At 40.3% G+C, this 11,034-nt stretch overlaps 2 protein-coding genes across 2 annotated transcripts; one reads left to right on the top strand and one right to left on the bottom strand.

Moving 5' to 3' along the window:
* Positions 1-710: 710 nt before the first annotated feature.
* Positions 711-1,652, bottom strand: LOC148216272 (olfactory receptor 13H1-like). The gene has a single exon (XM_088138480.1). The coding sequence runs from the start codon at positions 1,641-1,643 to the stop codon at positions 711-713; it is 933 nt and encodes a 310-aa protein (XP_087994606.1). The 5' UTR covers positions 1,644-1,652.
* A 7,608-nt stretch (positions 1,653-9,260) lies between these two features.
* On the top strand, positions 9,261-10,196 carry LOC103065286 (olfactory receptor 13H1-like). Its single transcript, XM_088138512.1, has one exon. The coding sequence runs from the start codon at positions 9,261-9,263 to the stop codon at positions 10,194-10,196; it is 936 nt and encodes a 311-aa protein (XP_087994638.1).
* Positions 10,197-11,034: the final 838 nt, after the last annotated feature.

The raw sequence follows: 11,034 nt of genomic DNA, 5'->3' as shown, positions 1-11,034 counted from the left end.
GGGTTGATTAAGGAGGGAAATCAAAGTCTAAGTCCTGCTTCTGGCTGGAAGAGGTGGAGTTAACCATTTCCTGTCCAGTTCATCTCATAGTACACCCAAGGCCAATTTGTATGCTCCTTCTTTCCACTTTGACTTCAGGAAGCATGTGTTTAAAAATAATTAATTGGAATAATAAATACTCTAGACTGCAGGTCTTTGAAGACATCTCTGAGTGATCAGTCTCCTAACTGCATTGTTCACTAGTTACATCAGTCAGTTTAATCATCTCCACCATTAGAGCATTTGTGGTAGCCAGGACCATTGGTAGCTAGGAGCAAACTTCCCCCATCTCCAACCAAATACTGAAACAGATCCAAAATCATGGAGAAAAGTCTAATTCAAGTACATAATCATTCTGACAGTGCCCTTGGGTAGGAAAAAATTACCCCTGTCATCTGGTGTCTAATTTGTCTTAGATGCAGAGAATGCTTTTTGCCTAAGAAAATGGTTGATGTCTGATTGTCACACAGAGATGCAATACCCATCTAACACACTTGAGGGGCTTCACCATTTTCAGCCAGTCTTGATTGCTATTAGGAAATGTATCTTGCTCAAAATGACCATTCAGTGATGGTATAAGGAAATGATCTTTACTATCTATGCTTCCTATTGTAAACTAACAATTGGTAAGTACTACTGTCTCTGCACTACACAGAACAAGGGCCATTAATCTATCCTGACATCTTTTGTCCAATCAGTTTCCAAAAAGCTCCCTTCACATCCCTGTTTTTCAGGCTGTAAATTATCGGATTCAGCATAGGAGTCACCGCTCCATAGATTACAGATAGGATCTTTTCCTTGTCAGAAGTAGTTTTTCCTTGGGGCATCAAGTACATGATCATAATTGTCCCATAAAAGACACTGACTACAGCAAGATGAGAGCTACATGTGGAGAAGGCCTTCCTACGACCCTGGGCTGAACTGATGCGTAATATAGCATGACCTATTTTCCCATAAGTCACAACTATGAAACCAAATGGTGGGATTACAAGCGAGAAGGTGGCAGTTTGCATGAAGATCTCACTAACCTGTGTGTCAGAGCAAGCTAGTTTGAGGAAAGATTGCAATTCGCATACAAAATGATTGATGATATACTGACCACAAAAGTCAGTGGGTCGTAATAGCGCATTGATAAGGGTTGTCAGGGAAGGAAAACCTACAGACACAGCCATCAGACAAATACATAATCTCCAACTCATGATCTGCATGTAGTGTAAGGGCTTGCATATAGCTGCAAAACGATCATATGCCATGACAGCAAGGACAACACACTCTGTTGAGACAAGCAGCAGTCCCAGATACATTTGAGACAAACATCTGGAGAACGTAATAGTGGGCTTGTAAATGAAGCAGTTGATCAGAACCTCAGGAACAACATTGTTAATGAGAATGAAGTCTATCAAGGAGAGGACACAAATAAAAAAATACATCGGAGTATGAAGCTGGGGGTCCACAATAATTAATGCAATGATGAAGCCATTGCCAAGAAGACTAATGAGGTACACTATCAACAGAAGCCAAAAGAAGATCACCTGGGCTCTGGGTTGGTCAGATAATCCAATTAAGATGAATTCTATTGCCATTGTTTCATTTGCAGATGCCATTACAATGTTACACACTTTTTCCTTCCTGCATGGAAGAAGGAATACTTTTTTTAGAAGTGGCAGGTTCAAGAAGGTATTAGATACTTCTGTTGATAGGTGAGAGGGAGTAAAACAAATTGACACCTGCGGTGGATATGTCTAATAAGATCCTGAATATAAGATGCTATTTAGACCTGTGAAAGAAATCCTAGTTTACTCAAAAGAAATTGGTGCTGTGTTGATTAATAAACCTCCGTAAAATTCAGCATTTCAGTCTCATTTGGTTCTATATTCAAACAGTAATTGAAGATAGACAACTTTGCCTATCAGGACAAATCTGAAGAATAATACAGCGATGCATTTAGTGGGAAAAGCCAAATTCACAAATTAGAGAACAGTCTTTGCTTTACTGAGATGGCTTATCTCTCCCCCCCCTCCTTTTTTAAATAGCACATTTGAGCTATGAATTACAATTCATCAGGATAATTCTGCATATAAGGTTTCAAAATATAATTCAATATTTAGCAATTCCAGAAAAATAACTTTAAGCCATAGATGGGTGATATCCTACGCGCATGCTACTTGAAATAGATAATATAACAGAGCTCTGCTGAGTCAGGAAAAGGGCATGTCAAGAGCATCCTTCTGTGTTATTATACAGCCTTCAGACAAACCCAGTGACAGATACCCCCATCCATCCCTTGTAGATGAAAACATCTATAATAGAAACAGAAGGGGGTTCTTTGCACTGTCTACCATGTACAAGGTGGTCTGTGGGGAGACTCAAAGCTGTCTACTCTACAGAGAGCGCCCAGTGCTTAAACATGCTGGGCTTCAGAGAGGGTCACAGAGAGAGAGAGGATGAGAGAGACAGAGAGAGAGAGAGGGAGAGAGATCTCAGCCAGCTGGAACGTTTCAGAAAGTAAGTCCCCACGCCATCATCAGCTCTTACCTTACCATTTCTCCAAGGATGTTGAATTAAAAAGTCAGTAGAAAAAGATGTGGATCAGAAACCTCCCTTTAGTCCAAAATACTGGCAAGGAACAAGAGGAGCGGCACTTGAGCAGAAGTGTCAGTTGCAAAAGAAATACACTATGAATGGGGAAAGTAGGGAGGGGTGTTAATGTTCATTATAGCTGATGTTTTAGAAATAGATTCATGGGGGGAAAAAAAACTTACATGATCCGTTCTTCATCCCTGCCCCAAAAAAAGCTCTTTGCATTTCTCATAAGAGAAGGTAATGATTTTGCTCCCAGCTACTCCCTGCTGGCTTACCAGCTCTGTTACTGCTGATGGTCCACCTGGAGTAAGACTGGCTGGCCCAGAATTGAGTCATGGACTGGCCTCTAATTGAACTCCACGGGAAATCACATAGCTTTTGCTTTTAATGTAAAAGGCTTACAGTCTTTACATTTTCCTAAAACTGGGCAAAACTGCCAACTCTCTCCCACATTCACTAGCAGCGATGAGGTAGGAATAATTCACAGAGTTAAAGTTAGAAAAGATTAAAGATTCCCAATTTTTTCCATTCTTCCTCCTTTTTGGCAAGTCAGTGCCTTACAAATCTCTCTCTCTGTCTCTCTCTGTCTCTCTGTCTCTCTGTCTCTTTCTCTCTCTCTTTATATATATATATATATATATATATATATATATATATATATATATATATATATGTATCACATTAAGAAAATTCTGCTGAAAAGAATTTTAAGCTGAAATTCTGCTGAAAAGAATATTAAGCAGAGCCAATATTTGGCAAGGAAGAGACACCATGGAGACAGTGTTGGCCATGCTTGTTGATGGCTTTTGGAGACACTGATGGTTGGAAAAATCGAATAATAATAAATAATTAAAAAAAAAAGAATGGTGTATATAATGAGCAACAGTTGTAGGTGGTTGTTGTAGCTGCAAAGTTTGAGCAGAGGAGATGAGAGATTCGGAGCTATGTCAGGAGCCAGTAAATGCAGCAGTGACAGAGAGAAAGCAACAGATAATAAAGAGTTAGGCAGTTAGGCATCAGTTAGGCAGTCCCTTGCTGGTAGTGAGTTGGGACATCAAGAGATGGTGGGGCTCAGAGTGTCAGAGGCACAGAACAGCAGCCTTGGTAGTCTCCTGGGAGAGATGGCTGGCAAAGCAGCTGGTTGGTGGTGGCAGCAGCAGGACTGATGTGCTGAGAGTCCCGAGGGGGTGTGTGTGTTGCAGTGGACCTGTTTAAGGCAAGACAGGCAGCAGGAGTGGACTGTACTGGTCAACAAGTGGTGTAGCACTGGGGATGGAGTCACTCAGAATCTGTTCAGAGCTGGACTCTGGCTGGATGGGTCTTGCTGAGTTGATTGAGGAAGGATGTTGCCCTATTGAGAGGAGTCTGAGATTATGAGTCTTGAGGAAACAGAGAGGTTCTTTGGCAGTGTTAGTGCTGTGACTTACACATTAGGTCCTTGTCCTTCCTGCTTGGTCAAGCCCTCCTGGGAGGTGAGTTGGGTTCAAGCAATGGTTACTTCATCTTTGAGTGAGGGTGTTGTCCCACCTTCTATAAAGGAGGGTGTGGTATGTCCCCTTCTCAAGAAGCCATCACTGCAGCAAGCAGTTTTAGATGGTTTTTGACCTGTTTCCAGCCTCTCCTTTTTGAGAAAGGTTGTGGAAAAGATGGTGATTTAGCCCCAGGCTAAACGGTAAAATCAGGTCTTCAAAGCCTTGAGAAACGTTAGCAGGGTCGGAACGAGTATGATCTCCAGGTGGAAGATGTTCTGGGGGAGGGCACCATGAGAAAAAGGCTATCTTCAGACCCTGAGACAGGAACTCCACAGATGGCCCAGGGTGGAGATATAATAACTGGCTATCATCCACATACTGATGATACCTTACCTGGAACTGATAGATGACCTCACCCAGAGGCTGACTTACTGATTTTCTTCATGCCACATTATGCATTCTACTTCCCAAATCCTAAAAGGGTCGATTCTGCAGAACAAAACATTAATAACTGGTACTGAAACTGCATTTGCCTCCATGACAACAGTCTTTCCTAAACCCAAAGCACGAAATATGTCCAAATAAAGGATGAGAGATATCTGTCTTGCAGTTTACTTAAATTGTCATTTACGATAAATGACAAATATTGCTGCAGTTAAAAAAGCTCTGAGAATACTGAGGTATTCCTTCCTTTTCTGTCACTCGTTCTGTGGATTATCAGCCCTTGGCAGGATTTTAAATTCTTGACTTTCTGTGTTTGTGCTACACTTGATAGCAGGTATATGAATGGCAACCATGGAATACTGTCCTGAGAAGTCATAAATAGACATTTCACAAAAGGAATAAATGCATCCTTTTCTTGATGTTAATAACCTCCTGCCTTCTGCAGAAAATGAAGAACTGAATAAAACAAGCCGTATCTCCCAGGTCCCATCCTCTCAGTAGTTTAGACTGCTTTCTATGGTTTGGTGCCTGCCCCGGAATGAGTGGCAACATCTTCAGTCATGTATCACCACCCTGATGTGTCTCCTTAAGGATGAAGCAATTGAGAGGATGAAATACCATCTCTGTTCCTTTGGCCTCAGTGATGCCAGGTGCAAACAAGGCATCAACCTGGAATTCTACCCAGGCAGAGTCAAGGTGGTAGCCCTGCAGTAACAATGGAATTAGATCAAGTAACATAGGGCCTGTTCCTTGCAACTGAATCATAGATAGAATGTATTAGCACAAGTTATCATTATCAACTGTCTATGAATACTATTCAGCTCTTTAACCCTTTTTCCTCACCACAACAGATTAATGCTTTCCAAACTAGCTTCTCCCAGGATTAGGGCTCTGTCTCTATAAATTTACAGAAATCAGTTCATGGGCCTTAAACTGGCAAAGTTCTGTCATTGATAATTCTAGGTTCTGTCCAATCCTTCTACAACCTATGGCCCACTAAATTATTTTAGATAGCAACTCTCATAACTCCAACTCTCATAATCCCAATCAGACCATCTTCCCAACACATTAGGAAGGTAAGGCTTTTATATGCTATACTGTGCCTTGTTTAAAATCACATAAGGCAGGATATCTGTCAAACAATGTCTCTGAGCACAAGGGACCCATAATCCTGGAGATTAATATTAAAAACGGGTGAACTCTCACCAGCCTTCTAACCCAGGACAAGGTACTCAGCTTAACAAAGAAGAACTCATATTATCCAACAAGCTTTCAGCCACAATAGAACATTCTCTTTCCTATTTCCTTTGCCCTATCTGGGATCACGAGAGGTAAACAGAGGTAACAGTGGCAGCCAACATTAAAGAGGTATGTGGAATAGACACCAGAATGATCTTCAGATGAGCTACACCTGAAATAAATCATGGAATGAGTAAGATGATACACATTGGGTGGAGAGCATATTATCCCAGCGGAGGGCAGAGGAGGTCTCTTTTAGGCCTAGATTATATGGCAGTGAATATAGTTGATTGACACAGTGTGCTGCTCAAATGGACCAGTTAGATATGAAGAAATTCCAAAACAGCATAGCTGAGAGGGAAATCTGGACTGGTAAATAGGGGCTTCATTAGTCAAATGAAGATATCAGAAGCTTTTAAGCTGAAAAAGAGAGCACTGCCTTCCAGTCTACTATTCTGAAGTTGAAGGAAAAAAAATACCAGTAATATATCGTTAGACATCTAGGGTAGAGAAGGGAGAAGACACGGGCAATGTAGCTCTATAGGGGACAGTCACGTAACGTGTGATGGAAAGACTTGGAGAAGAATAAGCCAACAATTGGAGAGGATCCAGATGATCATTTTATTACAGCTAGGAAGTTACAGTGAGCCACTAGTCTCCCACTGTTAAGAACAAAGAACAAAGGGTCACAGAAATTGAAGATGAACATATGTATGCATTTGATCAATGGCATATAATTGTTGCACTATTGATCAGAGCTATAGATAGGGATACACAGAAATCTGGGCATCCCTGTATCAGGAAAGAAAACATTTTGCAACGTGAGGTACTTAACCTTGGCCTTTGAAGTGTGAATGCCAATTGAGTGGGTTGTTATTCTGATATCTTGGCCCCGCATCCCATGGCTTTTGAGAAATCACTGCTGTTAAAGATGGTAGGTTTCCTCCATAGCTATATCTTCAATGGATCAAGACATGAGGACACTTCATGGATGGGCAATAGTAAAAATTTGACAGCACTGAAGATATAAACATATTCATCCAGCCAGCCATTCATTTAGGTTTATGGGCTGCTTCAACTGCAGATGGCTGTAAGCAAAGTACAGTCCATACAATAAAAGAAAATTAAAACAATAAACAATAGTACCAGAGTAAAAAGAATTAACACATCTCTCATGCCAAGGAATAACCCTGTCAGTAATGCAACAAAAGCTATTGCTTGTGAAAGCTTATTCCTTTTAATAAAATGTGTAAATCTGAAAAAGTGCTACCAGATGCCTTCTAATTTTTGGCTGCTATAGGCCAGTGTTTTTCAAACTTGGCAACTTTAAGATCTGTGGACTTCAACTCCCAAAATTCTCCAATCAAATCTCCTTTGATTTTTTTGATGTAGGATAAACAACACAATTACTGTGTGGTTTCTTCAATAAAGCACAAAGAATCTTAGCTTATCATACTTCCCAAGGTGGTTGTGAAGGTGAAGTGGGTGAGCGGCACTATGGATTTTGCCTTGACCCAGTGGAGGAATGGCAAGGTTGGTGTGCAACAAAGAAATGAAGACACGCTTTGCTGAGTGACACAAGATTATTCTTTTTATAAAACAAAATGAAAATTTAGCAATTAGTAGAATAGGTGCACATGTCTTCTACAATTCATTGGCCTTATTGATCTTTTCTTCAAGGTTCATCAAAAGCCTTCCAATTGGTTCTGTATACTTTCACTTCGAATTTCCCTGCAACTGCAATTTTGGGTGATAATTCTTCTTCCTAGGTAAACACAAAGGGCAAAAACAATGTTCTGATGTGATGCTACAAACTTCTATGTTTTAGTATCAGGTATCTTGCACTTTTTAGCTTTCACTGCCTTGGTGCCCGCAAGATGGCTTTGACTTTAACACCATGACCTTTGATCCATTGTCCTGGCCAGGATAACTCGCACAATGAATAAGCCTGCAGATACAAAATGTTTTGTATCTATAGTTGGCATCCAGATAATGTGCATGTTTGTAAAGTTTGTTCTTTGCTCTCTTTGGTGAAGAATCTCTGGAGGTGAACCATCCAAGTCCCCAGAGGCAGCTCACATCTTCAAATATATCATGAACTTAAAAATCCCCAGAGACAGTATAAACGTTTGAGAAACAACATGATAACTTTTATTTGAAGTGTTGACGTACTACAGTGAAATGATCCTTTCCCAGATGATGCCGATAGATAGCACTTGGTGGATAGAATTCGTACAGAAACAATCACGTTCAGAATATGTTTCAATGATCCATCAAGTTCATGCTGGAAGGACTTTCTGAAAGGTAATAATGTGTGCTGAAAAATTTCAGAGATAATTATATGAATCAGATAGTACTAATGAAGTAGATATTAAGTACCTCCCTTTTTTGATGTTTTCATTTTTCTACAGTTGTGATAATTTAACAGCTCTTCATTAAGACAACTTTCAGAGTTGCAATTGGCTTAGACAACCCTTGGGATATTTGAAATTTTTTTAAAGAAAAAAGTATAGCTGGTACACTGTTAATATTAAGGATAACAAAATCCTTAAAAGATTGTTGTACGTTCCATCTCCTCACGATTTTGTAATTCACACTTGATCCAAAAAATATTATTGTCTTAGTACTATATTCATAATTCCATTGTATTTGCTTTATTAATATTTGTTTTTAAGTTTGCCTTCAGGGCTTTTTAAGGATAAAAAATAAAATATTGATATAAGAATCTACCTATTGTTCAACAAGATTAATTTTAGGGAGCTGGTGAGACCTTTTTAAAATCCATTAAATTGTGGAAGGAAGGCAAAAAAGAGATTTATATTATTTGTGATTAAATGAAATTCAACCAAGAGAAAAAAAAATACTGCTTATGCAGGTTTTCTTAGAAGTCTATATATCCTACAATGAAATGGTATATAAATGAGTTACTATAACTAAGGCAAATGAGTAAACTAAGGACAAGAAAGAGAATTGATCTATTTTATTTAAATTGCATTGAATAGTATGGTTACCGGCCAGGTTTTAAATAATTTAAAAATTTTATTACATTGAAAAATATGAATTTGGTAGCAAAATTTAAAGAGCTCTGGTAGCAATGCTAAACTTTTGGAAAATCTCAGCTTGTCCACCATGGATGATAGTTGCTTGGTACCATTTTGCCTTCCTCCAATTAGCTGGGGGTCTTTAAATACAAAACACAAATCGGTATAAAATAAAAAAGTGTGAGCTTCTATAAAGAGAGAGTAAGAAAATTACTTTAGGAAGACTTATAATGGAGTGAGGAAAGTATGTAGAAGGTTTGCATACTTAATTCTTTCCCTCCCTCTCATATTTTTCTCTGAATCAGATTTTCCCAAAGCTAGCTTCCTCTCTTCAAAGCAGCTCTCCCATCCTTATGTTTGTGTTCATCATTTAATCAGAAGCCCAAAACAACTTACACTAACTTTATCAGGTTTTGAAACCTGGTTCACTCTTACAGGTAACATGGAAAAATGGGGAAACGCAACTCCCATGACTGAATTCGTGCTCGTCGGGCTCTCAAAGAACCTCAAAGTCCATGCTGGTTTGTTTGTCCTCTTCTTGGTTATCTACCTCATTGCTGTAGCCGGCAATGCCCTCATGTTGGTGCTGATTGTGGTAGATTCTCACCTCCACACCCCCATGTATTTTTTCCTTAGCAACCTCTCCTTCATTGACATCAGCTATATCACTACTTCTGTCCCGCAGATGTTGGTCCACTGCTTCATGGACAGGCCGACTATCCCGCTGGGCAGATGTTTTGCTCAGATGGGCATCAGCATCCTGTTAGCTGTGACTGAGTCCGTTTTGTTAGCTGTGATGGCTTATGACCGTTTTGTGGCAATATGCTACCCTCTGCGCTACAACCTGATCATGAGTCGCAATGTATGCATCCAGCTGGCTGTGAGCCTATGGGTCAGCACCTTCCTTTTCACTATGGTCCCCTTTTTTAGCATGCAGATAACTTTTTGTGGGCGAAATGTGGTAAATCATTTCAAGTGTGAATTGCAGGCAGTGTTGAAGTTGGCTTGCTCTGACACCCATGCCAGTGGGCTTAGCATGATAATAACCAGTGTCTTTACACTAGCATTCCCCTTCCTCTTTATCTTGGTGACCTATGGACGTATTGGTCTCGCCGTTTTGCGAATCCACTCAGCACAAGGTCGGAGCAAAGCCTTGTCCACCTGTGGCTCTCATCTCACTGTAGTGAGCATTTATTACGGCACTATCTTGGCCATGTACTTGAGACCTCAGGCCAAGACATTCTCTGACAGGGAAAAAGTAGTGGCGGTCTTTTATGGAGTTGTGATCCCCACATTAAACCCCATCATTTATAGCCTGAGGAACAGGGATGTGAAGGGAGCACTCTGCAGGCTGGCTGGGAAGAAAATAGAGGAATAAACCACCTAAGGGACCATGTCAATAGATGTTCCACAAGCAAGTATTTTTATACAGTTTTGTCATTCTGCATGCCAGGACTCTGTGAAGTGTGGCTGTCTAGGTGTTATCACATGTCACCTCCAGTCCTCTTTCCTTATTGTCCATGTTGGCTATGGCTGACGAGTATGAAAATTCTGAAGTATTGAACTGAATGCAACTGAACATAATTTATTACTATAGGTATAAATGTGTTGTCTCTTCCATCAAATCTTTAGAATTAAAAAAAAAATTAAGCAACTAAAATGTGCTGTCCTTTACAACTTTCCTTAATCTCACTTTTTCCCTCAACTACATGCTTCTCTTCTCTTCTCTTCTCTTCTCTTCTCTTCTCTTCTCTTCTCTTCTCTTCTCTTCTCTTCTCTTCTCTTCTCTTCTCTTCTCTTCTCTTCTCTTCTCTTCTCTTCTCTTCTCTTCTCTCCCCTCCCCTCCCCTCCCCTCCCCTCCCCTCCCCTCTCCTCTACTCTCCTCTCCTCTCCTCTCCTCTCCTCTCCTCTCCTCTCCTCTCCTCTCCTCTCCTCTCCAACTTACCTTTCCCAAATATATACTACTTGCCTTGATGGTCTCTACTGAATTCCATTCTGTGCTTTCAGCTTGTACCATAAGTCCATTTAGGCTGATTGAACCATTGAGCCCCAACAGAAACTCAGATTTCTTTTACATTCTGGTTCATAGAGTGTTCTAGCAAGATGGGACACTTTCGAGAGAGGGGTTCTACTTTGCAGCTGGCAAGGATCTCTCCTGCCCTGCCACTTTGGCATTGTTTGCTTTTCTTGGAAGGCTTAGGGATCAATCCTCCAGC

Source organism: Python bivittatus, unplaced genomic scaffold, assembly GCF_059951505.1.
Source record: "Python bivittatus isolate LINGU-HERP-01145 unplaced genomic scaffold, Pbiv_v1 ctg000220_np1212, whole genome shotgun sequence".
Lineage (NCBI taxonomy): Eukaryota > Metazoa > Chordata > Lepidosauria > Squamata > Pythonidae > Python > Python bivittatus.
The sequence above is the reverse complement of the archived record's forward strand: the minus strand, read 5'-3'. Positions and strand labels throughout refer to the sequence as shown.